Source organism: Plutella xylostella, chromosome 15 (genome assembly GCF_932276165.1).
Source record: "Plutella xylostella chromosome 15, ilPluXylo3.1, whole genome shotgun sequence".
Lineage (NCBI taxonomy): Eukaryota > Metazoa > Arthropoda > Insecta > Lepidoptera > Plutellidae > Plutella > Plutella xylostella.
Genome location: NC_063995.1, coordinates 2,515,223 through 2,542,753, shown reverse-complemented (window position 1 = coordinate 2,542,753; position 27,531 = coordinate 2,515,223). Strand labels below are relative to the sequence as shown.

Below are 27,531 nucleotides of genomic sequence, written 5' to 3'. Positions count from 1 at the left end.
TTGGTATGCATATGGTCTAGACCCTGAGAAAGAACATAGGATACTTTTTATCCCGGAATTCAAACGGGAAAACTTTTTAAGGCGAAGCGAAGCTCGCGGGAACAGCTAGTACCTAATAAAGTAGCTTTGGTACGTCTTGTGGATAGCCCCTATGATGCCTAATACATGATATACTTATATGCAATTATGTAATAACGTAATTATGTATGCATCTATGTATAGGATGCATGAAAGAAGCCTCCTTGAGTAACGTATCCATTGCACCTAATATACGGCCGGCGCCCCGTCTGGAGCTGGACTGGCGTTTGTCACCGACAAGCATACAATAAGGTATAATTCTCTCAGATTACACAGAAAACTATTATAAGTGCACTCACAAAGAAGGATCAGAGTTGAACTGCGGCGCGGTAGAATTATCCCTCGCCAGCCGCCACTTGGCCAGGTACCGCTGCAGGCACGGCAGCAGCGCGCACACGCCCGTCACCACGGCGCCCCCTCGGAGCTCCACGAGGAGGGAGGCGCAGGTCAGGTACACCCATTGTTACAAGTAAAATAAGTTAAAATAACTCCATTTAACTCACTAATCCACTTACAAAGACGGATCAGAGTTGAACTGCGGCGCGGTGGAATTATCCCTCGCTAGCCTCCACTTGGCCAGGTACCGCTGCAGGCACGGCAGCAGCGCGCACACGCCCGTCACCACGGCGCCGCCTCGGAGCTCCACGAGCAGGGAGGCGCAAGTTAGGTACACCCATTTCTGTTGGAGGTGATGATGTGAGAGATGGTGTTTTGTGAAACTGAGTGGGGATGGTGTACAAATAGTTGATGGAAATTTTAAAACGATGGTGTTCCTTCCACAAGGAAAACATTGCGAGAAAACCTACGCATCTAGATTCTAGACCCACAGTGCATTGTACTTCAAAATGGCGGTAATACTCGCGAATTATTACGCGAGTACATAATAACATGAAAACCGGGTGACTAATTACAAAATCTATAGATCCAAACTTCCAAACAACACAACAAATCAAACGCACCTTAACATCCACGACCGTCTGTTGATTCCCTCCATCCTTACTCTCCAGGCTGTCCTTGCTGCCAGGTGACATGACCGGCGCGACAACAGGCACCTGCGTGACGGAGGCCACGGGCGAGATGCGCAGCGGCTGCGTGAGCTGCTCCAGCAGCGCGTCCGAGCGCCGCTGCCCGGTCGGCGCGGGCTGCTTGTCCGACGCGCTTTGGGATAGTGATGATATTGGGCTCGAGATGACGGACGATTTGGTGGTTTGAGCCTCTGTGGAGAGAGTGGATTTAGAAAATGGAAGTAAAAAAGCCATGCGTAAACACAATCACTAACAATTATTTGGATTAGTTTTGAGTGGAGAACCAACATAATTATCATAGGTCATGGGATGTCTTCGAGCTTGTTGGCCCAATGATTTTAAACAGGAAGCCAGTAATAGTAATGATGTGGAAATCCTTGGGAGAAGCCTATGTCTGGAAGTGGACATTTATTGGCTGTTAATAATAGCAAAGGATAGGTTGCCATACCTGATACAGTGACATGAGGAGGCAGCTTGGCACTCTTCAGCAGCGAGGTGAGGATGACCTGGTCGGCGTGCGGGTAGCCGCCACCCTCGATGCCACATAGTCCTGCAATAGGCAACAGCAGCTGTGGGCAGTAAACATAGTTGTTAGGTATTGCAGGAGCCAATTAAAATAAATAACTTTATTCATGTCCTTTATTATTTTTCGTCATGTCTTTTATTGTAGTTTATTAGCAGTCCCACAAATCATTCTACACATTTTTCTCTGGCTTGTGACAAAATATTTTTACTTTATCTGGCTGTGAGAGACACACCTTGCTTAGAGTAATAAATAATTGAAAAAGCTAATTTACCTGCTTGACAGAAACATTAGGAGCAGCAGTAGATGGGTCGTCAAAGCTGGAGCCAGCTTCACACAGCTTCTTCAGGATCTGTCGCAGGATGACTCGCAGCGCATCTCGGGCCGTGCCCAGTTGCTCCACTGGTACTAGAATTTTAATAATTTTGTTTACTAACTATAACCCGCAACAATGAATAAACAATTATTGTTACTTTATTAACATCAATAAATCATTATAAAGTATGATTGATGAAAGAAACAAAGAAGTGAAATAAGATAAGTTAACTTACAATTACTGGCATTAGCAGCAATAAAGTGAGCAGAGAGGCAGGCGAAGCAGGTGTAGAACAGATCATAGATGTCTTCATGATTTTGGAACTCATTCTCACTGAAAAAACAATATTACTACTGTAGTGACCTACTTGTCTATACTAATAACTTACCAAATTCTATCAAACATTATAATGGGAAAGATTGTAGTATCTTGAGGTGTGGAGAGAAGGGATGAGTAGGTCTTACTACTCCGTTGTAGGTAGACAGAGGGAATCTAACATCCTAAATAGTTACCACTCTCTGAATCTAAAATTTATTTATAGGTATAGCACTGGCTATTTGGGCTTGGAAGATTGTTTAAAAATCCAAAAGGACTTTTTTCTTATCTACAATGAGGTTCAGGAAAGTAGATCGAACAGAAATGTTGTATGCTGCTACCAGAGCCGACAATTTATCGGAATATGTACCGGCCGGGGAAAATTGACCTGAAAACTATACTGAAAACTGTGAATAGAATACCTACTTTTCGTAGGCGAAATAGGACATGAAACGTAACTTACCTTTTTATGATGGCTTGTATTATTTCCACAGCATCATTTTTCTCAAAAAATGGGCCGTACAAAGCAGTAAGAATTGGTTTTACAGTAGTTGACCATTCGATATTACCTCCCGAAGCGGCCATTTTCAGGAAAGTGTATTTTTGTCAAAATTTGTTGAATCACAATCCGAAAATGTCAGCTGTGAGTTTTTTTTAATATATGTGAATAAGAACGTTGTTGAAACGCTGTGCTGTTTGCACAATCAAACTTAATTTTTTTTCCAACAACCTAATGGCTTCGTTCATAAGAAAATTTGATTTGTTGCCAGCAAAGAAAAATAATATTTTTTTTAAGTCATACTTACACTAATCTAGTAACGAAAGCAAGTGTATTACATTCTCAAAATTCTCATTAAGTCTTCTTTTTCTTAAGGCCATTGCCATGTACTTTTTCATTTTAATTTTTCGCTATCGTAGGTGAGGTCGGCTATCTTTATGACCACTTGAGACAGGGATGTTGTAGCTCGGAACAGCTCCATGGTGGACATATTGAACCATTCGGCGAGGTTGTGTAGCTAATGGATTCTTCTACTTCAATAAATCAGCAAGGTTAATTTATCTTACTATTCTCGGTACGCATAACGTGAAATAGGCAGACTGCGTTTGATGAACTCAGCGAGGAAAGGAGTAACAAGACGATAACGATTACATTTAATAAATTAATATAAGATAAATAGTTATATGGAAATCTTATCACATTCCCAACTCTACATCTCTGAGCGAGTACAAACAAAAGTGACAGACAGTGGAGCAGTCAATGTCAAGTCAATGTGTCAAAAAAACGAAGGAAAGAAATCAAAACAACAGATTTATTTATTTATTAATTTAAACTAACATTTAATTCATAGCAATGGCTACTTACGACAATAAACACTGGCTGCTCACAAACATAAGAAACTCCTTCATATCGACAGACGACACGGGAATGTGTGAAATTGTTATGTCCGGAGAGAATTATCCCAAACTTTTCTACAACAAAGCCATGGAGGAGAAGACCCGAATGCAGAGCTCGTCCCCGAACAAGTCTAAAGAGGTGGATGCGGAGGCGGAGGAGCGCGGGCTGCGGGAGATCGTCACCGAGTTCGACCCCTATCTGGACCTGGAGGAGAGTGATGATGAGGTGGACGGCAGCTACATCCGATATGAGGACTTCGGCCCACATAGATACTTCGGCAGGTGAGCACATCACTGCTGTAGAGGCTGTAGATCCATAGAAAGCGCTCTAGTGCCATTAACGACATACAATATGAATGTACCTCAACAATTTCTACATCAATTTGTATCGTTAGTTTCTAAATGAATTGTGTGTGTTTTAAACAACTTATATTTATACTTTTTTCAGACAAAGATCCAACACAGCACAGTGGCTAGATAAAAAAGAACAAGCTCTAAAGAAGGCTGCCAAAATAAAAGTTGTAAAATGGGAGACCCCTGCTGCTGCTTTAAGCAGTGAGGAGAAGGCTGAAATTTTCACTAAGAATGAGGTGAAACCTTCTTCTAATGTTAAAAAGAAGTCACTACTGGCCGACCAGCTGGAGAAATGTCCACATTTACCTCATCGCCAGTACTTGGAGTATGCCAAATATGATGGAACAGCGCAATTGGGGCAACAAACTAAAACATTTAAGATCTTCATGACAATGCTGTCTGACAAGCACCAGAATTATCCCGTGGTTGTGTGCATCATAGCTAATGCCAAAATACAAGACTTGATTGGCTTCACATGCTACAAATATAGGTATGCTATTGTTATTTAATTGTGCTTGTAACTAATTAATGAAATAGCCTCTTATCAAATCCTTGTTGTAAGTATTTAAGCATGTTTTTGAAAACAATGCATGATTAACCAGATTCCTGCAACCCTTTTATGGTGCTGTTTAAATATGTGATGAATAAAATTAAAACATTGTTTCACAGCATTGAACACCCAGAAATATCCCTAGGCTCAGCTCAAGGCTATGGACTCTGCATAGCTGAAGATGACGGTGAAGTGGATTGGACATTTCCATGCCTGGATGCTGATGAACCATGCTCCAAGTTTGGGTTCACATGTCTTGGTCTTGTTGAGTTAAAGAACCTTGTGCGGCATACACCGCTGCCCCTGCCCGAGACTGGAGGCTTCAGTGGTGCCTTCCCAATGTTCACTAACAAAGATGAGTCGGGACAGAGCAATCCGGACAACCAGAGGCAACATAGCCAGACTTCTGATGCTGTGCTTTATGCTATACAAGCTGTAAATGAAGGTAAGCTGTAGCACAAAGTACAGAAAGCCTTGCACTAGGTGCAAGATACACATCAATGTGTGACAAAAGTATTCCATTGAACTTGCTCTCGATGTGCTGTGAGTGAGGGCGACGCAAAACTGTCTACAGAGAAACCTGTCTGTATAATTTCTACAATCCTTACATAACACTACTGTAAACATTAATTTCCAGACAAGAAAGGCCACAGCCGCGACAAGGACACGGCCTCGCACATGATGGCGACGGACGCGCCGCAGTACCGCGCCTACCGCGTGCAACTGCTGCACCGCGTGCGCGCCAACACGCCCGTCAGCCTGGCGGTCACATTGGACCGGATTGAGGTCGAGCCGCTTATTAGTGGCTCACACAATATCTTTGTAAGTAGAGAGTGTTAAGTGTTTCCCATTGGTTGAGACGTATGCTGTATGCCGCTGCAGCATCAGGTCAACGCCAACTCTTACACGACTTCAGCAGCAGATATCATGTTAAACATTTAAAAAAATACAATAACTAATGCCTGTATTGAAGTGGAATGATCTCATCAGTAGATCGCCCATAATTTGTACATATTTACGGAAATCAACTCTATAACAATTATTTATGTTTCCAGTCTCGCAAGAAGTTCTTCCTGCACAGCATCGACTCGGTGGCGTGGTGCCAGGTGCTGGACGCGCGCTCCTCCAAGGCCACCTTCCGGCTCGTCTACTCGCGCAACGGAACCACCTCCTATGATCATAACGTGTCAGGTATGCCGTATAGATAGTACATGCTTACAATAATTTATAGTATTCCCAGTGAGACCTACTTAGGATTCACAAACCATTTTATTAAAAATACCTTACCTACACCATCAACCGTGATGAAGCACATACATATTAGAAAATTCAATAATGCAACTTCAAAATACAAGAAAAAAATAAGAACATGATTTTAGATAACTATTCCGAATCGCATCATCATTTTATTCATATTTTGTTTTTACCTTACATACAGCAGATCAAAGCGGTTTCTTCCACCCGAACTCGGCGTTCAAGCACCACGACTTCGAGTGCGACCTCGACACGGCACGGGAGATCGTGGACAAGGTGAACAGGATCCTCGACCTGCGGAACAGCCCTTGTCGCCGCGAGTACAAAACGGCTAAGGAAAAGAAATTACAGACCAGGCGAAGCTTTCAACATCCGAAACATTTGAGCTAAATTAAGGTTAAATTGTAAGCGAAATTTGTGATTATATTTTTCATGATTATTGTTTTGTGGTAATTCGCTGAAATACTATTGAATACGTTATTGATACTGTTTGTATTATGTAACATTAATTAAGCTTTAACTGTTAATAAGTATTGTCTATTTGAAATAACTTCAGGATTACCCATACCGTGTAGCGTTTTAATGAATGAAATGTTTTTTTTATATAAATGTTTTCCTAATTCCCTAATTGAATAATTTATTTAAATAATGAATACTTACCTTGAAAATATTTAATTCAAATACAATAAAATTTATAATGTGATTATAATAATTTGTGTTTAATTAGTTTTTCCCAAATTACGCCAAAGATTAATGCTCCTTGATTAGATTACATACATAATAGGATAGCCGTATATATTATATGCCGAGAAATAATAAATAATAATAATAAAAACATATATAATTATGAGAATGGAGTTTTGAAGTGTGGTATATGCGAACGAACTTTTACCGCCAAGATTGGCTATGTTAGCCACACAAGGGCACACCAGCGAAGCCTAAGTAACAAGTAGCAGTCGCCGTAGCCGCATCGGCATGGAAGACATCATCATCATCATGCCGAGAAAGCAATGTTGTTCGTCAAGCGACACTAATTTGACTGGCCATTTCTTTCACGTTTGCGTAAGATACGAAAAATTCAAATGTCTAGTGCCATTATCCGGAAGCGGTCAAATATGGAACTAATATGACACAAAAAGTTTATGCCACTGAACACCAGATGGCGCTAATTTACAATTCATTAATTTTTAGTATTACTAGGGCTCACTAGATGGCGTTTTTATCATTAGTAGTGCTACTGTTCACTAGATGGCGCTGTTTTGCAACTCTTTAGTTTTAGTTCTTATAATGGTCACTAGATGGGGCTAATTTAAAATTCATTTGTTTTAGTATTACTACTCCTCACTAGATGGCGTTTTTACACCTTATTTGCTTTAGTTTAAATACAGCTCACTAGATGGCGCTAACTTACAATTCACTTGTTTTAGTTTTACTACTGCTCACTAGATGGCGTATTTGGCTAATTTTTTATTAATATACCTTAGTAATTCTACTCGATACTAGATGGCGTTATCATACATAACGTCTCGCAACTCAACCGCAAAAAGTTGTGAGATCCACGTTATAATATTATACCAAGTCGTTTTTTTTATCTACTTAACGGTTCTCCTTACTTTACACTAAATAGTATGCATTAGAACAAGATGAACAACTTTTGGTGCATTATTACAAGAGAATAAACAACTTTTGGTGAAATGAAAAATAGTATGCATTTGAACAAGATGATAGACAAAGAGGTAAAATAAAACTAGGTTAAAAATTAATATAATGAGTTTATTTTTATTACTATACCTATATTTACAGTTTTATACATTATATTGGTAATATTGGTTAGAAAAACACTTAAACTAAATTAATACAGAATAGTATTTCCATGTGGACATTACATTGTCTACAAAATATGTATACTTGTATCAAACATTGTATCATAATCATAATCTTACTGGCATGTCCATCATACTACACCACAGTATAGTGTAAGCTGTATTTTATACACATCTGCTAAAATAGATTCACATATCAAAGATGTCATATTTTATGGCAATTAACTATTCCATCTCATGAGAGTATAATAAGAGATGCCATGGAACAGTCAGACTTGAAGATTTTCCATTAATTATTAATCTATATTATTCCATTGGTTCAACAGTACTGTTTTCGAATATGTACTCTGTCACCTTATTCACTTTACTCTCACTGTATGCCAACATGTCATTGTCGAGTTTGTTAAGCCGTCTGTACAACGCCATGGTTTGTTTCACGGACTGGTGCAACTTCTGCTGACTCTGCACAAATGTAGACAAGTTTGGTTTGCCTTTCAGAAACTCTATATCCTCATTTGTTAGTGAGGAGTAAGAGGATGTGATTCTTGATCGACTCGGCGCCTTTGTTGCTAGCTGGTACTGCCTGAAATATGCAATATTTTTGAAAAATATTCTTAGATAACTTTATTCAATTTGAAAGTATGTATGGCATGTAAAAACTTACTGTCTTAGATCGTGATATTTGTTTCTCCTTTCGTTTACTTCTTTTTTCCACCTTTCTTTCTCTAATAAAAGGTCTGCTGAATATCTGTAAGTAAGTAAATACATAAGTAAGTATACTTCACATTTTGTTTTGGCAGATTGTGGTGTTAGTTACTTACTTTGACAAGTTTTGTTTGTGTTTTTCGGTTTCTGTATCACATTCACTATCGTCGTGATACTCTGGTGGCTGGGGCGCTAAAACAGACACATTCATCACATTATGAGAGAACAGAAACCAAACTACATAATTCTCCTTATATTGATAATAACACTGCACATGTGCAGGAATTCTTTCAGATATCGTTACTGGAATAATGTTCGATAAAAAATCAATGACCATAGCGTATTTTTGAGACACCAAATAACTCCACAAACCTAAAGATTCACGACCAACAAAAAATGTAGATCTTCGTCGACGAGGCGGAGAGCGAAAAGATTCATGTGGTTCTATTTCATTCATTATGTTAGATGTATCCATTATTAACTGATATCGTATATTAACATCAATTATTTTAAAATTAAACACAGTTTTTATAATCGCGACGTTACAAAAATTCAAACATGTAAACAAACCATAGACAAGAAGAGAAACAAACGCCAAATCCAAACTGTGTTTGTCTGTGGTTGATCAGGGACCACAGATTAACATCTACTCTACATTATACTTTGAAATGTTTGGTTGTTAGCCGTATCGACATAACTCAATGACTCAAATCAAAGGCATGTACCATCGAGCAGTGGTAGCTCAGTCGGCTAAGCGCCAGCTTCTCACGCCAGTGATGCGGGTCTAAACCCGGTGCAGACACAATGTATGTATACCATCGCTCATACGGTAAAGGAAAACATCGTGAGGAAACCTGCATATTATCTAGATTTAGCACATCTAGGTACTTATGTGATGTGAAACCACCAACCCGCAATGGACCAGCGTGGTGGGAAGCTTAGGAAGGCAGTTTAGACCTAGGGGATATGCACAAAGGTTCCACTCCAGAAAGCCAGGTGCAGGTACTTACACTCCCACAAAGAATGTAATAGAACAGAATAGAATAGGCATGTAATCGAAAAAAGTTCACAGTGCGTAGGTACCAAGCACAAGGACTTTGTACCAAGCACAACCGCCACACAGATATCTGAAAAAAAGCGAGAGGTCGTTATTATTTTGAGTGACTCTGTTTTGGGATCGATATCACAGATGAAATTCAAGGTCTCCACGGTTTTCTTAGTAATCTGTGGCGTACTTGACATTTGTATTGTAGATTTTCAGTGTTTGTGTGTTGTCAACCATCCAAATTCCAAATATTTTTTATTCTCTCCATTTTCTGTGCAAAAGTGAATTAAAATGTTATGTTCTCGTAAGAGAACCTAAGTTATCAATGGGTAAGAAGTAGTTGCAGGTTGTGACACGTGAAAGTGATTCGTAGTGAACTAAATCGATTCGTTGTATCCGCGACGGTGCTCAGAAATTCTAATTATGCTCAACATCAACAGATAGTGATGGAGTGCCGTCCATACAAATTGAATGAGGATTCTTTGAACCCGCTGTGCGTAGAGTTCTTTTCGGAGCATTCCCGCTCGCCGAGCCCCGCGCCCGTGCTCACCGCGAGCGGCGACTGCGACTTGGAGGACATCTTGACCGACGTAAGTACCTACACCTACTTGCGATGCACATACAAATGCTTCTATTATCGTATACACTGCACTATTGCACCTAGCTGCAGTTGAACATTTGTAAAGTTACACTTCTAAGTATCTAATTTATGTTGAACTTATTCAAGTTAGGGCATAAAAAACTACACAAACTTGTTAAATAATAAACAAGGACAAACAATAAAATTTTAAGGCCAACCTACTGAAAGTAGTTCCTATGAAAACTGCTGAAATTGGGAATCTTGATGAACATTGTTGATGGTGGTATATTTATTATGTGTTATGTAGTAGAATTTGTTTGTTGAGAATTGTCCTGTGGTAACAGATCCATTGTTCTGAACTCAGAAGTTTTTATTGATGTATAGTCTAACATTTTACAGTATTTTCCTGTAAAGAGGGAGTGGTAGATCAGTGCATCAGCTTAGTATAGAAATCAATACTAAAGTTGCAAATAGTCTTTCTATACTTCTTTTGTATAAACACCAAACCAATAATAAAGATGCACTTAGATATAAGTTATTATAAAGTGCACACTGCACACAAGTTATATGTTACTTTCTCCATTGTGTTGGGCACAACAAAATATTGTAAAATGAATTAAAATAAATTCAACCTTACACAGCAGTAAATGGGTATTTTACTGTACATAGGTACATAGTATAAATCACACAAGGGATCTATGATTCACTTGTTGGCATCATAATTGAACAATTAACCTAAAGCATAACTAAGGCAGTGCTTGGGGCTTATTCAGTTTCACACTTGAGAATACCAAGTTAACCTTGATTGTGCCATCATCAGCCTTCATCAGATGTTCTTATCTGTACATCAAAGATTTTCCCCCAAATTGATAGAGTGTTTAGACACTTTACAATAGATGCTGTGATATCAGATTTTCAACTTTTTCTGATGAAAGAGTCGAAACGAAACTCGTGTGCTTCAAAGTCAAATATAACCATGTTATAAATTTACAATACGGTCTATGAATTTTAGGGTTTGTGTTTAGTGTATTATGGACTATGGTAGACAAGATAGAATACAAAAATTTAAGGGAAATTATGATGAAACTAGTAAGATTTATAATTGGTACATATATTTTCCTGCTACAGATAATATTAGGTAAACAAAAGTAACATTCAATTTGCAGCCATTGCCAGATCATATTATTCAAGAACCAAATAATAACTTAAACTCTTACATTTTTATGCAAACCTTTGCTTTTCAAACAGGCCATATCAGAGTCTCTCTCAGGCTCACTCAGGATCACGAGAAGCCAGAGCCAGCTGGTGGACCAAGAGCTGACGGTGCGGCCAGAAGCCAACATCCAGACCAACGTGCCGGACGGGCTCGACCTGTACAAAGTCATCTACGAGGCGGAGACAGACTCTGACGAGGATATGGATCATGTGGATGCTGCCATTGCACCCGTCCTCACTGAACCACCTTCGCTGCCGTTAAAAGAGGTACATTTGACTGTTTACTATACTTTTAAAATTGAGGTTTAGGCCTAAGACTACAAAAAAAAGGTTTTAGTTAGTTGGGAGTAACTGTTAGCTAGACCACACACCACAGCTAATTAAAATACATGTTTAATAAGGAAATGCGACACATTAATCATTATTATGTATATCCATAAATTATAAGCATATCTGTTACTATGTCAATACATAATTAATATTTTCCATACCAACCTCTTATCTTGATTGCTAAAAATCTAAAACTAACAATACAACTACGAAATGATTTATTCTTTATCAAAGCAGTAGTTAAATCTTAACGAGCAAGCTAGAGTGCCTTCATTGGCTTGATTTCGCAGTAAACGCCTCGCAGGCGGGTGAACCTACAAACAAATGATTTAGAGCTGAGGGTCACACCCTAATCGCCTCCCATTAGGTGCTATTTCTGTTTGATTGGAAATAATTACTGACGATATTGGAAATTGAGAGTGAGTATAAAAAGATTCACTTAAATTATTTTTAGTTAGGATTATTGCTTCAGAATCAGCGACGAATAACAGATTTTACGATTTAGATACTTATGCTAGTTAAAGGCACATAAGAAGTATCTAATTAACTTAGGATCCATACATAACCTTGGCTGAAACTACGACCTTGTAGGTCTTGAAACTTAAATCAATTTAGGCTGCAAACACCGACGTTTCATGCTATTTGGCGCCACAGCTCTACTTATACATACACATGGGTCAACTGTTGCTCATTTTAGTTCTGCCTACATTGGAGTATTATGTTGTGTTGTGTCTTTGTTTTATTTCAAGACAGGTCTACTATCGACGTCGATAAACTCGTTTAATGCGCCGTATTTATGGTGAATCGCGATATGGTGACCTTTATCTACGTCGATAACGAAGCCGTAAAATGGCAGCTGGTGGCCCGTAGTGGTAACTTGTCGTTTACCTATTACCACAAGCAAGTGTTAGGTAGCTATTTATTGACAAGGATATCTTCCTTATCAAATAAAGCTTTGCTATAAAGTATATTCATAATGTAGTATTTTGCAAGCTAAACATGGTTATTTATTTTACAATAAGTTAAGGAGAGTTATGTCGTCTGCTCTCGTTACTGACGCAGTCTGTAATTCGCTACGCTTTTGATACACAAAGTTTATTTATTCTACAGAATCGCATAACAAATGATATTTGAATTTTACCGAAAATTTTAATTTACATACATTACACTTATGACTTGTGACGTAATAAATTAATAGGTATGTTTTATGTAGATATAGACACAAGTTACTTACATGGCGTTTAATACCTAGATGAACACAGTCCTATAATGAAAACGTTCCAGTTTTGATAAATATAGTACTTATGTAAATAAAAAGTGAACGCAATGTGCAAACATCCCTTGAATGAAATACATATATGCTCAGCTGCGTCCAAGTACCAACAGAACAGTGAGGCAGTATTATCAATCGTTTCTGCTTTAACCAATAGAGACCAAGAATGTTATGATTCGTTCAACATACTTTGCCCTTTGATTTCTATTGGTTATTAACTAAATTAACTAAATCGCAAAATTACTGTCTGGTATGCTTTTAAAGAACCTTAAATTATTTGTTTAAAATTCTACATTATAACTGTTTCCGTTAATCACATTTTCCATTGCCAAAATTAATAAGAAATATCGGTCTGCAGCCATATCAGAAGCTTTATAAGCCAAATAAATATTTTTGACCAAAATTTATCTTTACACTTTTTACACGCATCTTCGCGCATCTAAATTTCTATTACTGACGGGTTACAGGGAGCGTACTTTACAACTCGCAGGCCGTGTTATTGTATGACTCAGTGAGCGAATACGTTGATAGAGTTGATATACAATATCAGTCGTCCGCGAACCATTGCCGAATCAATGTGTCACAGCCGTGTTATCGTCCAATCTAGTGATGTGAATTTATAAATACATTCAGTGCCGATAGGGACATGACTTACGAGAGAATGGGGAAGAATAAACAGCTCTCACTCAAGGTGGGTGGTTTTAGTGGTTAATTGACTCATTTAAGGTCACGTCCTGATTTAGGCTCGGAGTCAGTCGAACACCCTGCTGAGTTAGGAGGTAAATCTTTAACAGCTGATTTTGAGTTTGTTTTAATAATCAAATTACCAATCTTCCTTAAATTAATGGGATTTCCATGTACCTTTACGTTATTGCTAATTTAATGTTGTTGCTATACTTGCCAGCTGTGGTTAACTATAAGTGTATGATCCTCGAACATTAAACATTGACTAAATATAATTTAGATTTCATTCATACCAAACATACCATGGATACTACCTTATTATGTATTGGTAACGAGACCTCAAATTTCGTCTGCTGTCACAACTGTTGCTATCACATTTATTAGTTATTATCATTATCGCTATCACCCAAATTACAGTATGTTACATAAAATACATTGCTAAGTCGTATGGTAATCTCGTCCACTTGTTTACATTTATGGATGTCTGGTCTTATTTACTCTCATAATATTAAAGTGTTTCTGTGTAATTAATACGTATTTCGACAAGATGCTACTGCCCTTGAGCACCATTTAGACATGATCTAGCATTGCCAATATTAACCTTCTACTCAACCCAATATATAGCAAGTTTTAAGTATGTCTAAAGAAGGTACCTATGTGTTGATGGGAGGTAACTCTCAGTAATGACACCCTGCAACAGAACTCCATCCTTATTTAAGCACAGGATTATCTCCATAAGAATCCTCTCAACCGACTACGCTATTCATCTATTTCAAAACTCCCTTCGAATTCTCGCCTGTCAAAAATTGCAACATTTATTCCTTCATATCATGATGTATGGCCCTTGCAGGACAACTGTCGGCTGGTGGGCGGCTCCAAGTTCTACGAGGTGATGGTGGGCGCGCCCCCCGCCCCCGACCCCGCCGCCGCCTCACCCCCCGCTGCCTCGCCCACCGAGAAGCACGACCACATGAAGCCAACTGAGAGCGACGATGAAGGTACACAGATGTGTTCACAGCAGATGCTGTCATTTGTTTTTTAGTTGGACCTAATGCTATTGGGCATTTATGCAGTATATAAGAACACAGAAATGGGCCCTCCAGTGCTTTTTTCCTAAAATCCATGGCTATTTAATGAAATTATTCATTCTAGTTTACAAAATATTAAAAACACGGTTCACTAAAGAACTAACGATTTGTGCAAAAGTACCTACGTATTTCCAAGATAAGCTATTTATGACCGTGCATCATATTAAAAATAGTTCGACAATAAATTGTGTGATTGCACATATAGGTATTCCACATGTAGTTTAGTACTATCTTCTGTCGCCATCGTCAGGCAATAAGCAACCACTACCTGTTGCCTAATCTACCTATCTGGTCCAAGGGGTATTGCATACAATAGTTTTCCCGTTCGGGTCTTATGGAAACCGTTGGGGTAAATCAGTATTGCTGTGTAGAGGTTACTAAATAGTTTTGCCGTACCATTTGTGTGCCTGTTATCTAATTTATATATCTTCGAGCCCTACTTTGTCCCTGATAAGGGATAAAGGGATTGATGATGATGATTTGTACTTCCTCCTATGATAGATTAACCTTTATAATGCACATACATATAACATTTTATTAAATAGATGGCTATTTTGATTGGTTATCTTATCACAGCGGCTATCTTGGTGTCCCATTTCTTTGTAATCAAGGTTTTAAAGATTATCAGTTTAAAAAGAATGTGTGAATCTTCCGCTTGGTCTTGTCCATTCATATTTTTTTGTTTTGTTCACGTTTAGAATAACGTAATTAAGGTTTTACATATTTTTTGTATGACTTAGTTGGAATTGGTTAAATAACTACACACAACTCGCACCCTATATACTTACAGTATATTGGACTGCTTATCCTATGAACCCGAAACACAGAGCAACTTTCATTACCTTTGAAATCGTCAAAACGATTATACTTACCTATTTCCTAACCAACATCCCTTATTCCAGTATCAGACGTGGACCAAGAGTGCACGGTATTCAGCGGCGTGTCCTACCTGGGCGCCCAGAACATCGCCGACCCGAAGTCTGAGAGCGACATACAGCGCATCATGAAGGAGCTGAGCGCCATGCACGAGACGCACGACGGCATCGCCGTGTCCATCTCTATACCGGTGTGCTCGCAGGGGTTTGTTGTGTAAGTACACTACTGCTCTAGATACACTATAGTCTATGGTACCATAGAGCTAGGAGTCTGAGAGCGACATACAGCGCATCATGAAGGAGCTGAGCGCCATGCACGAGACGCACGACGGCATCGCCGTGTCCATCTCTATACCGGTGTGCTCGCAGGGGTTTGTTGTGTAAGTACACTACTGCTCTAGATACACTATAGTCTATGGTACCATAGAGCTAGGAGTCTGAGAGCGACATACAGCGCATCATGAAGGAGCTGAGCGCCATGCACGAGACGCACGACGGCATAGCCGTGTCCATCTCTATACCGGTGTGCTCGCAGGGGTTTGTTGTGTAAGTACACTACTGCTCTAGATACACTATAGTCTATGGTACCATAGAGCTAGGAGTCTGAGAGCGACATACAGCGCATCATGAAGGAGCTGAGCGCCATGCACGAGACGCACGACGGCATCGCCGTGTCCATCTCGATACCGGTGTGCTCGCAGAGGTTTGTTGTGTGAGTACACTACTGCTCTAGATACATTATGATGTGAGAGCTTGAGATAGTGGATCATTCTGAGAGCGACAAACATCGCATGATAAAGGACCTATGCGCACAGTCCTACTTTATTATATTCAGACTTTTCAATACTATAAGAAGTATCTACAATAAAGATTGATTCCTACCGCTAAGCACAATCTAAATTCCATTACATAAATTAAAAGATTCCAACAAGCTAAAATATTCTTAGACCCATTTTATCCGAGTATAAGTCGTCTATTTACTCGAATAAATACGGCCTTAGTTAATGTTTCCCCCTTTTCAGTGATAACATTATTGAGCCAAATACTAATTCGCTATTCCTCCCGCAGCCTCTACGAAGCGGACACCAGCAGCGTGATGGCACGCTACACGGTCTCCCGCATCTCGTTCTACGCGCGCGGCGCGGCCGGCTCGCCCGTGGCCGCGTGCTTCGCCTTCACGTGGTCGCACGGCGAGACCAAGGAGTCCGCCGTGTATAGGTGCCACGTGTTCCGCTGTCATATTGCTGAGGCCGTCACGCAGGTGTCCAGTAAGTTGATTTGTGTTAAATACGGATTAGCGCCATCTAGTGGTCAGGTGAAGAACTTACTCGTCTCTTTCTACGCGCGCGGCGCGGCCGGCTCGCCCGTGGCCGCGTGCTTCGCCTTCACGTGGTCGCACGGAGAGACCAAGGAGTCCGCCGTGTATAGGTGCCATGTGTTCGCTGTCATATTGCGGAGGCCGTCACGCAGGTGTCCAGTAAGTTGTTTTATGTTAATTACGGATTAGCGCCATCTAGTGGTGAAGTTAAGAACTGCTACAGAGCAGTGCGACGACAGCCTACACGCATTTCCTTCTAGGCGCACAGCGTTGCTGTTCTAAGTAGCGCAATCTAGTAATGAAGTTAAGAACTATAACGTATGTGATCGTCTCAAATTCTACTCTTGCGCCACGGCTAAAGTTTCATTCATTCATCACATGAAAAAATAGCAAATATCAAAAGCAAACTTAAAATAATTATGTGTTTCGTTTTAGGTAATTAAATGTAAATCAAATCAATTTATGACAGTATTTTTCGAGTGTCTTGAAATTGAATGCGCGACGAATACTATTAAAAAAATATAAATGCTTGAGGTAAATAAACAAAGCTTGCCTACATTTCAATATCTAGCATCACTAACAATAGAAGTTACACAACAAGAACATATTTTCTAACTTCTGGCAGACATATCACCCAATAATTCACAGTTATGATTCGCTCTAAATTGAGTTAAGTTAAGTGTTCATTGCTCCAATCTGTATTTGCTTAAATAATACACTCGCTGTGGTAATGGGTCTTGATTGTGCAACTGGCAATATTGTTATGTTGTCAATATTATCTGTTTTTAGCATGTCGCTGACAACCAGAGTTGGACTTGGGTTTGTCTCCGTGGAGAAAGATTATCCAGTCAGATTAGTGGTCATGTGACACTCGAAAACTATAAAACATCCAAACATATAGCTACTGACTTCTGAGATTCTTATGAAAATAATAAAAAATCATACAGCTCCAGGAAGCATGGGATAACCTTATAAGCCAATACGAAGCTCAAGGGAAGAGATACTTAAAACAATAATTTCTTAGCAAACGGATTACACCTTCTAGCAGTGCAGACCGTAAGAGAAGATTATGATTAGCATTTAAATGGACTTGTAGAGCGCTTTTCTGGTATTTACTTTTACTGTCAAAGGCAGCGTGGTGTGACCGCGGCCGGTTGTTGATCTAGACCCCGACTATCTCTATGAATATGAATTATTATAAATTGAATTTCTTATTGCACAGTTTTCACACTTCTGTTTGTAAAAGTGGCTAAGATTATTTTTGCAGGACCTACTCCTAAAGACATGGAAATTATTTATTTTTTACTACTTACAAAATAACTACTTAAAATCTGGCATCTTTCGTTATCAAATATCTTAGATTCCACTCAAAACATCCTAATCTGTCAATGTTTTTACAGAAAATATGCAATCTATTTCCGTACACAAACATCCATTAGAGTGTATTGTGTACAAAATCACGCAGTAGATAAAACATCGTGATGGATAGGTCGGTCGCCCGCGCACCTCCGATATATGCCGTTACTGCAGTAAACTGGTCTCAGTAAGTGATCTCTAGTCATTATTAAAAAGTAATAGGTTTTTGCCACCTATTACTTTTTAACAGTGAAAACCTATTTAGGTACATTATTGAAATTGTGTAACCATAAAAGAAATAAAAAAAAATAATAATCTACACTGTAACTACTAAAACAAAGTATCTCTCTTGTTATTGATCGAACAAGAGAGATACTCAGCTCATCGCGCGAATGTCTGTTCTGGGTGGATGCGAACCTTCGGGCCCTGGAAGCAGGTTCAATACCATATACGTAGTACACTAGGTATATATGTTTATAGTAAATAAACATATATACCTAGTGTACTACGGTGTTGTCAATTACCGTTTGATAAGTCAAACATACAAAAGTTTGAAGACTGCGCACTGTATAGCTACTCTATGTCGTTACGCTGGTATGCGCCTCGTTTTTGCCTTACTCTGATAGCAGCGCGGTGACTGGCCGGCCGCGCCAGATTAACCGACAGAATTTTACGTGTGTTTTGTCTAAATTTTTGCATAGATTTCGTACAATTCTTATAGGTCACTTTAATTTGTCGTGCTGTGTGCTAAGTGCAATTGTGAAAGCTCCTAAATGTGGTCTTAAAAGAGTGTTTATTTTATGAGTTGTAGTGTAAAATTTAAAGTGTGATAAAAAATATATCTGTTTGTTAAATCCAGCAGAAGCTTTTTTCTAAATATATTTTGTGTATAATTTTTATAGTGTCTATTTCTGATCTATAATTCAAACAGCGCGCTAATAAAACTGTGGTAAGTTGTTAAAATAATTATGTTTTAAGTGGCAGCTGTGATGAGCATAGCATTAGGGACATACGACCTTGTGGTTTAATCAGCGGAGTGTAGAGTTAAACCCGAATATGAACTCGGGTACGCCCACTTATTGTTTACACCGATATCGACACTGGAACTGTGACATTTAAATTAGGTACAGTCGACATAAATTCATGTAACTTAACCACTCATAAAGTAATTTAGTGTTTCTGAATTCATATTTTGGTTAGATACCAAATTTACATGATTTTATGCAGATAAATAACATAAAGTATTTGTTATTTCTGTTATTATTTCATATTTCAATGAGCAAATGTGCTGTGTTAACTCGGTAACACTGATCTCTATGAAAAACACAAATGATAGACAAAGAATGACGAGGAATTAAATGATAGACAAGTATGTGGCACAGATGAAATGACTTACATTGCGTGTGCCTAATTACATGACGAAGAGTTTAATACATATGGATCCGCTTACCGTTCCTGTCTGCATTATAGTGAATACGAATCTATGCATGAATAAATGAACTCAGAACCAGGACCGAGACTTTAAACAGTAAACATATTTTTTTTATATATTGTTGAATACTCACTTATCAAATCACAGGGTCACTGACGCCCTTTAACTTCTCTATTTTTGTAAGTAACTATCACCCAATATTTCTAGACATCTGTTTTATCGATAAGGCAGTTAAATTTAAAGTATTTTAAACATTATAAAATCTCTTTCGTAGCATTTATTTAAAAAATATGAATGACTATTTTTTATCTGTTTATAATTTCTGGATAAATATGTCATTCGCGTTGATTTCTATTGTCCAGACGTTTTCACACCAAGGAATCTCTATGAATTCTATTACATATTCCAATCTCATTGGTGTATGCCGCTGCGGAGGGAATCTAACCTGAATTTCTCGCCATGCTACAGAGCATCGCAAATTACACAGATATAATTCCACCTTGCACATTTTAGAACGCCTATCTATATAGTCCAGTCAAGGAATGAGGTGTAGAGTGCGTGATCAGGTAACTAACCGATTCCTTCAGAAACTTGTTCAGGGGGTTTAGGTTGTTAACATATCAAAAGTCCTGACCCCTAGGTGATGAGCGGGGGGGAGGAGGGGGGGATAAAGGTACGAAATTTTGGTTTTTTGCTTATATCTCAAAAACGGTGCATCGGAGACAAATATTATAAACTAATAAAATGGAGCTCTTAAAATTATCTAAAACTTTTACATAATATGTTTTTTTCTTACTCCTAACCGTTTTCGAGCTATTGCCCTCGGAAAAAGTTGAAATTTACAAGAAAAATGTATTCATGTCAAAACATTCATAAACATTGCATCATATTGTCTAAACTAAACCTATTCATAAATAAAAAAAATAATGTTTATGAATGTTTTGACATGAATACATTTTTCTTGTAAATTTCAACTTTTTCCGAGGGCAATAGCTCGAAAACGGTTAGGAGTAAGAAAAAAACATATTATGTAAAAGTTTTAGATAATTTTAAGAGCTCCATTTTATTAGTTTATAATATTTGTCTCCGATGCACCGTTTTTGAGATATAAGCAAAAAACCAAAATTTCGTACCTTTATCCCCCCCTCCTCCCCCCCGCTCATCACCTAGGGGTCAGGACTTTTGGTATGTTAACAACCTAAACCCCCTGAACAAGTTTCTGAAGGAATCGGTTAGTTACCTGCTCACGCACTCTACACCTCATTTTGAGTCATTTATTGACTGGACTAATAATCATCCACGTAAAGATGGTAGGCATTGTTTCACGCTATATCGTCTCCTTTTTGTACTATGAAACATCTATATTTTTATGGTAGGGACTCTGAAGGCACATATTTTTAGTTTAGTGGTGTCAATACGTAACTTTGATAATGGCAACGCTTAATATTTACGTAGCTATTCGTAAGACGAATATCCAATCAAAGAATCTTGGGTTTTGACATTCATACAAAAAACTGCCTTCTAAATCGCCACTAATCGCATAGTCTATATTTCTTTGTTGCTGTCCTATGGTACCCCAGTAGTACAGATGGCCTTTACAAGCGTGCGCCACGCCGTTCTGTCCTCAGCAACTACTCTGGCCTCCGTCCAGCTCAGGCCTTGCGCTTGATATTTCTTTAGTGACCAAAATAAACCCCTTTCTCTCACTCTCGCAGGTTGCTTCGCCAAAGCGTTCGAGCGCATCCCTCGCTCCATGGCCTCCTCCGTGGTGGGTGAGCTGAGCGCGCCGGCGTCCATGTGCGCGTCGCTGCTGGACGCGCCCGCGCCCATGCAGCTCATGCACGTGCTGGAGTGCACCGTGGACATCAAGGAGTCCGACGCTAAGGTGAGGTACCTAGGATACAGTGAGTCACCTAGGATACAGTGAGTCACCTAGGATACAGGGCATTCCTCGCTCCATGGCCTCCTCCGTGGTGGGCGAGCTGAGCGCGCCGGCGTCCATGTGCGCGTCGCTGCTGGACGCGCCCGCGCCCATGCAGCTCATGCACGTGCTGGAGTGCACCGTGGACATCAAGGAGTCGGACGCCAAGGTGAGTCATCTACGATACAGTGAGTCACCTAGGATACAGTGAGTCACCTAGGATACAGTGAGTCACCTAGGATAGAGTGAGTCACCTAGGATACAGTGAGTCACCTAGGATACAGTGAGTCACCTAGGATACAGTGCATTCCTCGCTCCATGGCCTCCTCCGTGGTGGGCGAGCTGAGCGCGCCGGCGTCCATGTGCGCGTCGCTGCTGGACGCGCCCGCGCCCATGCAGCTCATGCACGTGCTGGAGTGCACCGTGGACATCAAGGAGTCGGACGCCAAGGTGAGTCATCTACGATACAGTGAGTCACCTAGGATACAGTGAGTCACCTAGGATACAGTGCATTCCTCGCTCCATGGCCTCCTCCGTGGTGGGCGAGCTGAGCGCGCCGGCGTCCATGTGCGCGTCGCTGCTGGACGCGCCCGCGCCCATGCAGCTCATGCACGTGCTGGAGTGCACCGTGGACATCAAGGAGTCGGACGCTAAGGTGAGGTACCTAGGATACAGTGAGTCACCTAGGATACAGTGCATTCCTCGCTCCATGGCCTCCTCCGTGGTGGGCGAGCTGAGCGCGCCGGCGTCCATGTGCGCGTCGCTGCTGGACGCGCCCGCGCCCATGCAGCTCATGCACGTGCTGGAGTGCACCGTGGACATCAAGGAGTCGGACGCCAAGGTGAGTCATCTACGATACAGTGAGTCACCTAGGATACAGTGAGTCACCTAGGATACAGTGAGTCACCTAGGATACAGTGAGTCACCTAGGATACAGTGAGTCACCTAGTATACAGTGAGTCACCTAGGATATAGTGCATTCCTCGCTCCATGGCCTCCTCCGTGGTGGGCGAGCTGAGCGCGCCGGCGTCCATGTGCGCGTCGCTGCTGGACGCGCCCGCGCCCATGCAGCTCATGCACGTGCTGGAGTGCACCGTGGACATCAAGGAGTCGGACGCCAAGGTGAGTCACCTACGATACAGTGAGTCACCTAGGATACAGTGAGTCACCTAGGATACAGTGCATTCCTCGCTCCATGGCCTCCTCCGTGGTGGGCGAGCTGAGCGCGCCGGCGTCCATGTGCGCGTCGCTGCTGGACGCGCCCGCGCCCATGCAGCTCATGCACGTGGTGGAGTGCATCGTGGACATCAAGGAGTCCGACGCCAAGGTGAGTCACCTAGGATACAGTGAGTCACCTAGGATACAGTGCATTCCTCGCTCCATGGCCTCCTCCGTGGTGGGCGAGCTGAGCGCGCCGGCGTCCATGTGCGCGTCGCTGCTGGACGCGCCCGCGCCCATGCAGCTCATGCACGTGCTGGAGTGCACCGTGGACATCAAGGAGTCGGACGCCAAGGTGAGGCACCTACGATACAGTGAGTCACCTAGGATACAGTGAGTCACCTAGGATACAGTGAGTCACCTAGGATAGAGTGAGTCACCTAGGATACAGTGAGTCGCCTAGGATACAGTGAGTCACCTAGGATACAGTGAGTCACCTAGGATATAGTGCATTCCTCGCTCCATGGCCTCCTCCGTGGTGGGCGAGCTGAGTGCGCCGGCGTCCATGTGCGCGTCGCTGCTGGACGCGCCCGCGCCCATGCAGCTCATGCACGTGCTGGAGTGCACCGTGGACATCAAGGAGTCCGACGCCAAGGTGGGTCGCCTAGGATACAGTGAGTCACCTAGGATACAGTGAGTCACCTAGGATACAGTGAGTCACCTAGGATACAGTGAGTCACCTAGGATACAGTGCATCCCTCGCTCCATGGCCTCCTCCGTGGTGGGCGAGCTGAGCGCGCCGGCGTCCATGTGCGCGTCGCTGCTGGACGCGCCCGCGCCCATGCAGCTCATGCACGTGCTGTTGTGCACCGTGGACATCAAGGAGTTGGACGCCAAGGTGAGTCGCCTAGGATACAGTGAGTCACCTAGGATACAGTGAGTCACCTAGGATACAGTGCATCCCTCGCTCCATGGCCTCCTCCGTGGTGGGTGAGCTGAGCGCGCCGGCGTCCATGTGCGCGTCGTTGCTGGACGCGCCCGCGCCCATGCAGCTCATGCACGTGCTGGAGTGCACCGTGGACATCAAGGAGTCCGACGCCAAGGTGAGTCGCCTACAGTCCAACTATGAAGTACTGAAAACGGAAGGGGATTCTACCTAATTCAAAAAGACCATATTATTTTAATCGATCTATTATGGGTATTTTATTTAAAAAATGTATGTAAAAGTAAGTAAATAACTGAAAAGGATAAAAAGTCTTAGCAAAATCGCACTCTTTACTGTCAAGACTTTATACTTCGACTGTACTTGGTTTGGATAGGAATCTGATGGTATGCAGCCTCCTTGGTTGGAAGGTGAGGTAAATTAGTACCGCGACCTCTTTGGTGAAAAAGTTGGCTTTTGAGGTGGTGGCTTGCGAAGATTAGCGAATTTATTTCTGTTTTAACCCTTAATCAAATAATGGGAATATGATTTCCAATTTATTTGATCCATTGTTGTGTTAAATTTAAAACGTAAATTAAAAAACTATGTTTATTGAGTTTAATGAGTAGCTATGCGATTAATCATTGTATCCTAATTTTCTGATCGTTCATAGAAAATTTTACTGACTAAGTAGTCAGTTAGTTTGCGTTTGCTGTTGTTATGCCTGTTCTAGTAAAAGTGTTTGCTATATGCTTGTTGAAATGTATAATTTAATAATGTCCTTGTACACTTGTACGGTACAAGGAAATCCCGTGGTTAAGGTCAGATTAAGTCGCCATAACGTGCCAATTATCATAATGTAGATCTATTCTATTCATGTCCGATTGTCATTGTTGATTTGTCATGTATTTTATTATGTATCATAAATAGTTATAACTTACTGTCGCTGTTTCTACATTTCTCCATTCTTCCCAAAACAGCATTGATGATGTATTTCCTTACAGAAAAAGCGACCCAAACACGTCCAACAAATCCTACTAACATTATAAAGGCGAAAGTTTGTGGGTGTGTGTATGTTTGTTACTTTGTCACGTCAAAACAGCTGAACAGATTTAAATGAAATTTGGTATGGAGATAGCTTACACCTTAGATTAACACAGAATTAACATTAGGCGAGGCGAAGCTCGCGGGAACAGCTAGCAAATCATAATTCATGCTTACTAATTAATCTCTCTTCCACAGGGCACGTTCAGCCATGTGCCCAAGGAGCGGCTGGGCTTCAAGCTGCGCGGCGGCATCGACAAGCAGGTCACCATCAACGTGCAGCAGGTGTCCAACAACCCGCAACCTGAGGGCGATGAGGTAACACTGAACGGGTCGCGCCCGGATACTGAAAAAATATTTTATGCCTCTGCAGGCTGTGGGTCTTATTATATTATGTTATGCATTTATATTGTACCTATTCTATTATTTATGGTTTATTTATAAACTTAGTATTATGCGTCTTATTATTTATAAATATATATTTTACTTAATGTACCTACTTACTTATATCTACTTATACACCAACCTAGCTTACTCAAATATACACACATTCCACACATACACACACACACACACACAACACAACACAACACAACACAACACAACACAACCCACCCTAATTAATATACCTACCTCGCGTTCGTGACTGAGGTCACAACTCTAAGGGCCAGCTGAAAACCAGCGCTGTGGCCTCTCTGGGCACAGCACACGCTGAGCTGGTGCCTTTTTGACGCTCTGGACAGCAACCGTGTTTGTTTGTATTATTTTCTGTTTTTTTTTTCATATAAATTTTTGTAGTATTCTTTTTCTTTTTGTTTCTGTTTTTTATTGTTCAGTGTGTCAAATAAATGTTTCTTTCTTATCACAAGAAATCATTACTATTATTACATGCCATAGCCCCATGTCCCTGATGAGGGATAACAGGGTTTCATAATTACAGGCTATAAGCCTAGCCGACTTCTCTTTCATGATGGTATAATTTTTAACCCCTATCTTCAAGTGCAGTCCCGAAAGAAATAGTGTCCATTATTGAGGTATACCGAAGATATATCGATATATCGATATATCGAAGATTTAATTTAATTTTAATTTTCTTTATTTGGAAAACAAACAGCTTATACTATTACATATTATAAATTAACATAAGGTTTACACACAAGCCAATAAAGTTTTCACACCTATTTTTTTACTAAATACTCAGAACATCACTGAACTGCTTAAGATGCATAAAGTTAAGAAGTTAACAATCAACAATATAATTAGGTACTTATATAATAATTATATAATTAGGTATATTACCCATGTACTATGTATTTATATGATAAGTTACTCACAGACAAATCTACTACTTCGCTATTTTTAAGTTAGCAATAATTTTTTTCTTAAAATTAATGAGATTTTCGCTAAATATATCAGTTTTATGATGTGATTTATTGTAACTTTCGCAAGCTCTTATAGCGAAGCGGTTTTTAGTATAGTTACTACTACAGTTTTTAATAACAAAGGTCTTTGGATGGCGGGAGTTACCTTTACAGTACAAAGCCATTTTACCAAGTAGGTATGGACTATGGACTGTCAATATGGTTGTTGATAATTTTGTGCCATAACATCTGGTCTCTCATGTCACGGCGGGTTTCAAGTGAAAGAAAAGAGTTGGTATCGAAATTTTTAAATTTATATTTTAAACGTTTAATGAATTTATTTTGTATTCTTTCAATATTATATATGTGATTTTGGTATTGAGGGTTCCATACCGTCGATGCATATTCAAGTATGGACCTAACAAAAGAGTTAAAAAGCAAGATAAGAGTGGTGGGGCTTTTAAAATCCTTACTCTGTCTAAATATAAAACCCAGCATCTTATATGCTTTTGCTGTAATTATATCATAGTGTCTCCGGAACGATAATTCACTGTCGAGGTGGACTCCCAGGTCCCTCACCTCGGTTACCCTTCTTAAACTTATATCTTGAAAATTATAGTCATATAAAATTTTGTTTTTTTTTCTTGTGAAAGATATGACACAACACTTATCGATATTAAGTTTAACTTTATTTTTATTGCAATACTGTATTAAATTATTTAAATCTGCTTGTAAGTTATGACAATCGTCTAAAGAACTCACCTTCATAAATATTTTCGTGTCGTCAGCGTATAATAAAGAGTCGGAATTATTTAAAATATTAGTTACATCGTTGATAAAAATATTGAAGAGAAGGGGGCCCAAGTGAGAGCCCTGGGGGACACCAGAAGAAATAGGGATAAAAGATGATAAGTATCCCTTAATAGAAACTGCTTGCGACCTGTTCCTTAAGTAAGAATCTAACCATCTCAGTAGGTTACCGTGTATACCAAATAAATCGAGTTTTTTAACTAATATATTATGGGGAATTTTATCAAAAGCTTTTGAATAATCGGTATACACGGCATCCACCTGAAATCCGTTATCCATAGCATCCAATAAAATATCTATGTATTCACACAAATTTGATTCTGTTGATTTCTGATTGATGAAACCATGTTGAGAATTTATCAGGTACGGTCTAACTGAAGGAAACATAACGTCGTATATAATTTTTTCGAATAATTTTGGAATAACATTAAGCTTAGATATACCTCTATAGTTGTTAGCATTATGCTTATCACCGCCACCCTTGTAAATGGGGGTAACAAGAGACTGTTTCCACTTAATTGGAACTATACAGGTCTCTAAAGACATCCTGAATAAGACCGTGATTGGAATTGCGAGTTCTTTATGACAGCGTCTTAGAAACAGGGGATGAAGACCATCTGGGCCACATCCCTTAGAAGTATCAATTTTTTTAAAATATTTTTCCACTGTATCAAAATTTATAGCTATAGTGCATAGTAATGTTGTGTTATTATAGTTACCTTCATAATCATCTAAATCGTTTACAGTGGATTCTTTTTCAAAAACTGAGTGGAAAAATTTG

The 27,531-nt window shown here is 40.1% G+C and overlaps 4 protein-coding genes across 5 annotated transcripts in view; 2 read left to right on the top strand and 2 right to left on the bottom strand.

Moving 5' to 3' along the window:
- The window catches only part of LOC105386572 (E3 ubiquitin-protein ligase UBR4), an 80,642-nt gene extending 77,765 nt beyond the window's left edge, over window positions 1–2,877 (bottom strand). The window contains exons 1-6 of the mRNA XM_048625952.1: window positions 2,721–2,877; window positions 2,178–2,275; window positions 1,901–2,034; window positions 1,552–1,672; window positions 1,038–1,294; window positions 594–757 (exon numbers count right to left, since the gene is read on the bottom strand). Coding sequence (XP_048481909.1) covers window positions 594–757; window positions 1,038–1,294; window positions 1,552–1,672; window positions 1,901–2,034; window positions 2,178–2,275; window positions 2,721–2,842 — 896 coding nt within the window. The 5' untranslated portion in view covers window positions 2,843–2,877. The remainder of the gene's footprint in view (window positions 1–593; window positions 758–1,037; window positions 1,295–1,551; window positions 1,673–1,900; window positions 2,035–2,177; window positions 2,276–2,720) is intronic.
- A 647-nt stretch (window positions 2,878–3,524) lies between these two features.
- On the top strand, window positions 3,525–6,502 carry LOC105386558 (stress-activated map kinase-interacting protein 1). Of its 2 annotated transcripts, none has more exons than XM_038108490.2 (6): window positions 3,525–3,934; window positions 4,101–4,496; window positions 4,676–5,001; window positions 5,194–5,378; window positions 5,612–5,747; window positions 5,998–6,502. In XM_038108490.2, the coding sequence occupies exons 1-6, from the start codon at window positions 3,609–3,611 to the stop codon at window positions 6,198–6,200; spliced, it is 1,572 nt and encodes a 523-aa protein (XP_037964418.2). In that variant the 5' UTR covers window positions 3,525–3,608; the 3' UTR covers window positions 6,201–6,502. The 2 variants fall into 2 exon arrangements, with proteins under 2 accessions (XP_037964418.2, XP_037964417.2); XM_038108489.2 differs by having other exon boundaries at window positions 3,527–3,934; window positions 5,995–6,500.
- A 1,139-nt stretch (window positions 6,503–7,641) lies between these two features.
- On the bottom strand, window positions 7,642–8,936 carry LOC105393104. Its single transcript, XM_011564832.3, has 4 exons — window positions 8,711–8,936; window positions 8,455–8,530; window positions 8,298–8,381; window positions 7,642–8,216 (listed from the first exon to the last, which is right to left on the bottom strand). The coding sequence occupies exons 1-4, from the start codon at window positions 8,811–8,813 to the stop codon at window positions 7,940–7,942; spliced, it is 540 nt and encodes a 179-aa protein (XP_011563134.3). The 5' UTR covers window positions 8,814–8,936; the 3' UTR covers window positions 7,642–7,939.
- A 645-nt stretch (window positions 8,937–9,581) lies between these two features.
- LOC105386560 (rab GTPase-activating protein 1-like) overlaps window positions 9,582–27,531 on the top strand; it is a 40,041-nt gene continuing 22,091 nt past the window's right edge. The window contains exons 1-7 of the mRNA XM_048626140.1: window positions 9,582–9,973; window positions 11,212–11,445; window positions 14,316–14,463; window positions 15,456–15,642; window positions 16,497–16,696; window positions 21,250–21,419; window positions 24,778–24,897. Coding sequence (XP_048482097.1) covers window positions 9,830–9,973; window positions 11,212–11,445; window positions 14,316–14,463; window positions 15,456–15,642; window positions 16,497–16,696; window positions 21,250–21,419; window positions 24,778–24,897 — 1,203 coding nt within the window. The 5' untranslated portion in view covers window positions 9,582–9,829. The remainder of the gene's footprint in view (window positions 9,974–11,211; window positions 11,446–14,315; window positions 14,464–15,455; window positions 15,643–16,496; window positions 16,697–21,249; window positions 21,420–24,777; window positions 24,898–27,531) is intronic.

What these genes read in the sequence shown, in the direction of transcription:
- LOC105393104 (XM_011564832.3), bottom strand. Translation starts at nt 8,813, where the DNA reads ATGGATACATCTAACATAATGAATGAAATAGAACCACATGAATCTTTT. An exon ending in TGTTGGTCGTGAATCTTTAG is followed by an intron (nt 8,531 to 8,710) that starts GTTTGTGGAGTT and finishes TGTCTGTTTTAG; the next exon opens with CGCCCCAGCCACCAGAGTAT. An exon ending in AAATATCACGATCTAAGACA is followed by an intron (nt 8,217 to 8,297) that starts GTAAGTTTTTAC and finishes TGCATATTTCAG; the next exon opens with GCAGTACCAGCTAGCAACAA.
- LOC105386558 (XM_038108489.2), top strand. Translation starts at nt 3,609, where the DNA reads ATGGCTACTTACGACAATAAACACTGGCTGCTCACAAACATAAGAAAC. An exon ending in TTCACATGCTACAAATATAG is followed by an intron (nt 4,497 to 4,675) that starts GTATGCTATTGT and finishes ATTGTTTCACAG; the next exon opens with CATTGAACACCCAGAAATAT. An exon ending in GTGGCTCACACAATATCTTT is followed by an intron (nt 5,379 to 5,611) that starts GTAAGTAGAGAG and finishes TTATGTTTCCAG; the next exon opens with TCTCGCAAGAAGTTCTTCCT.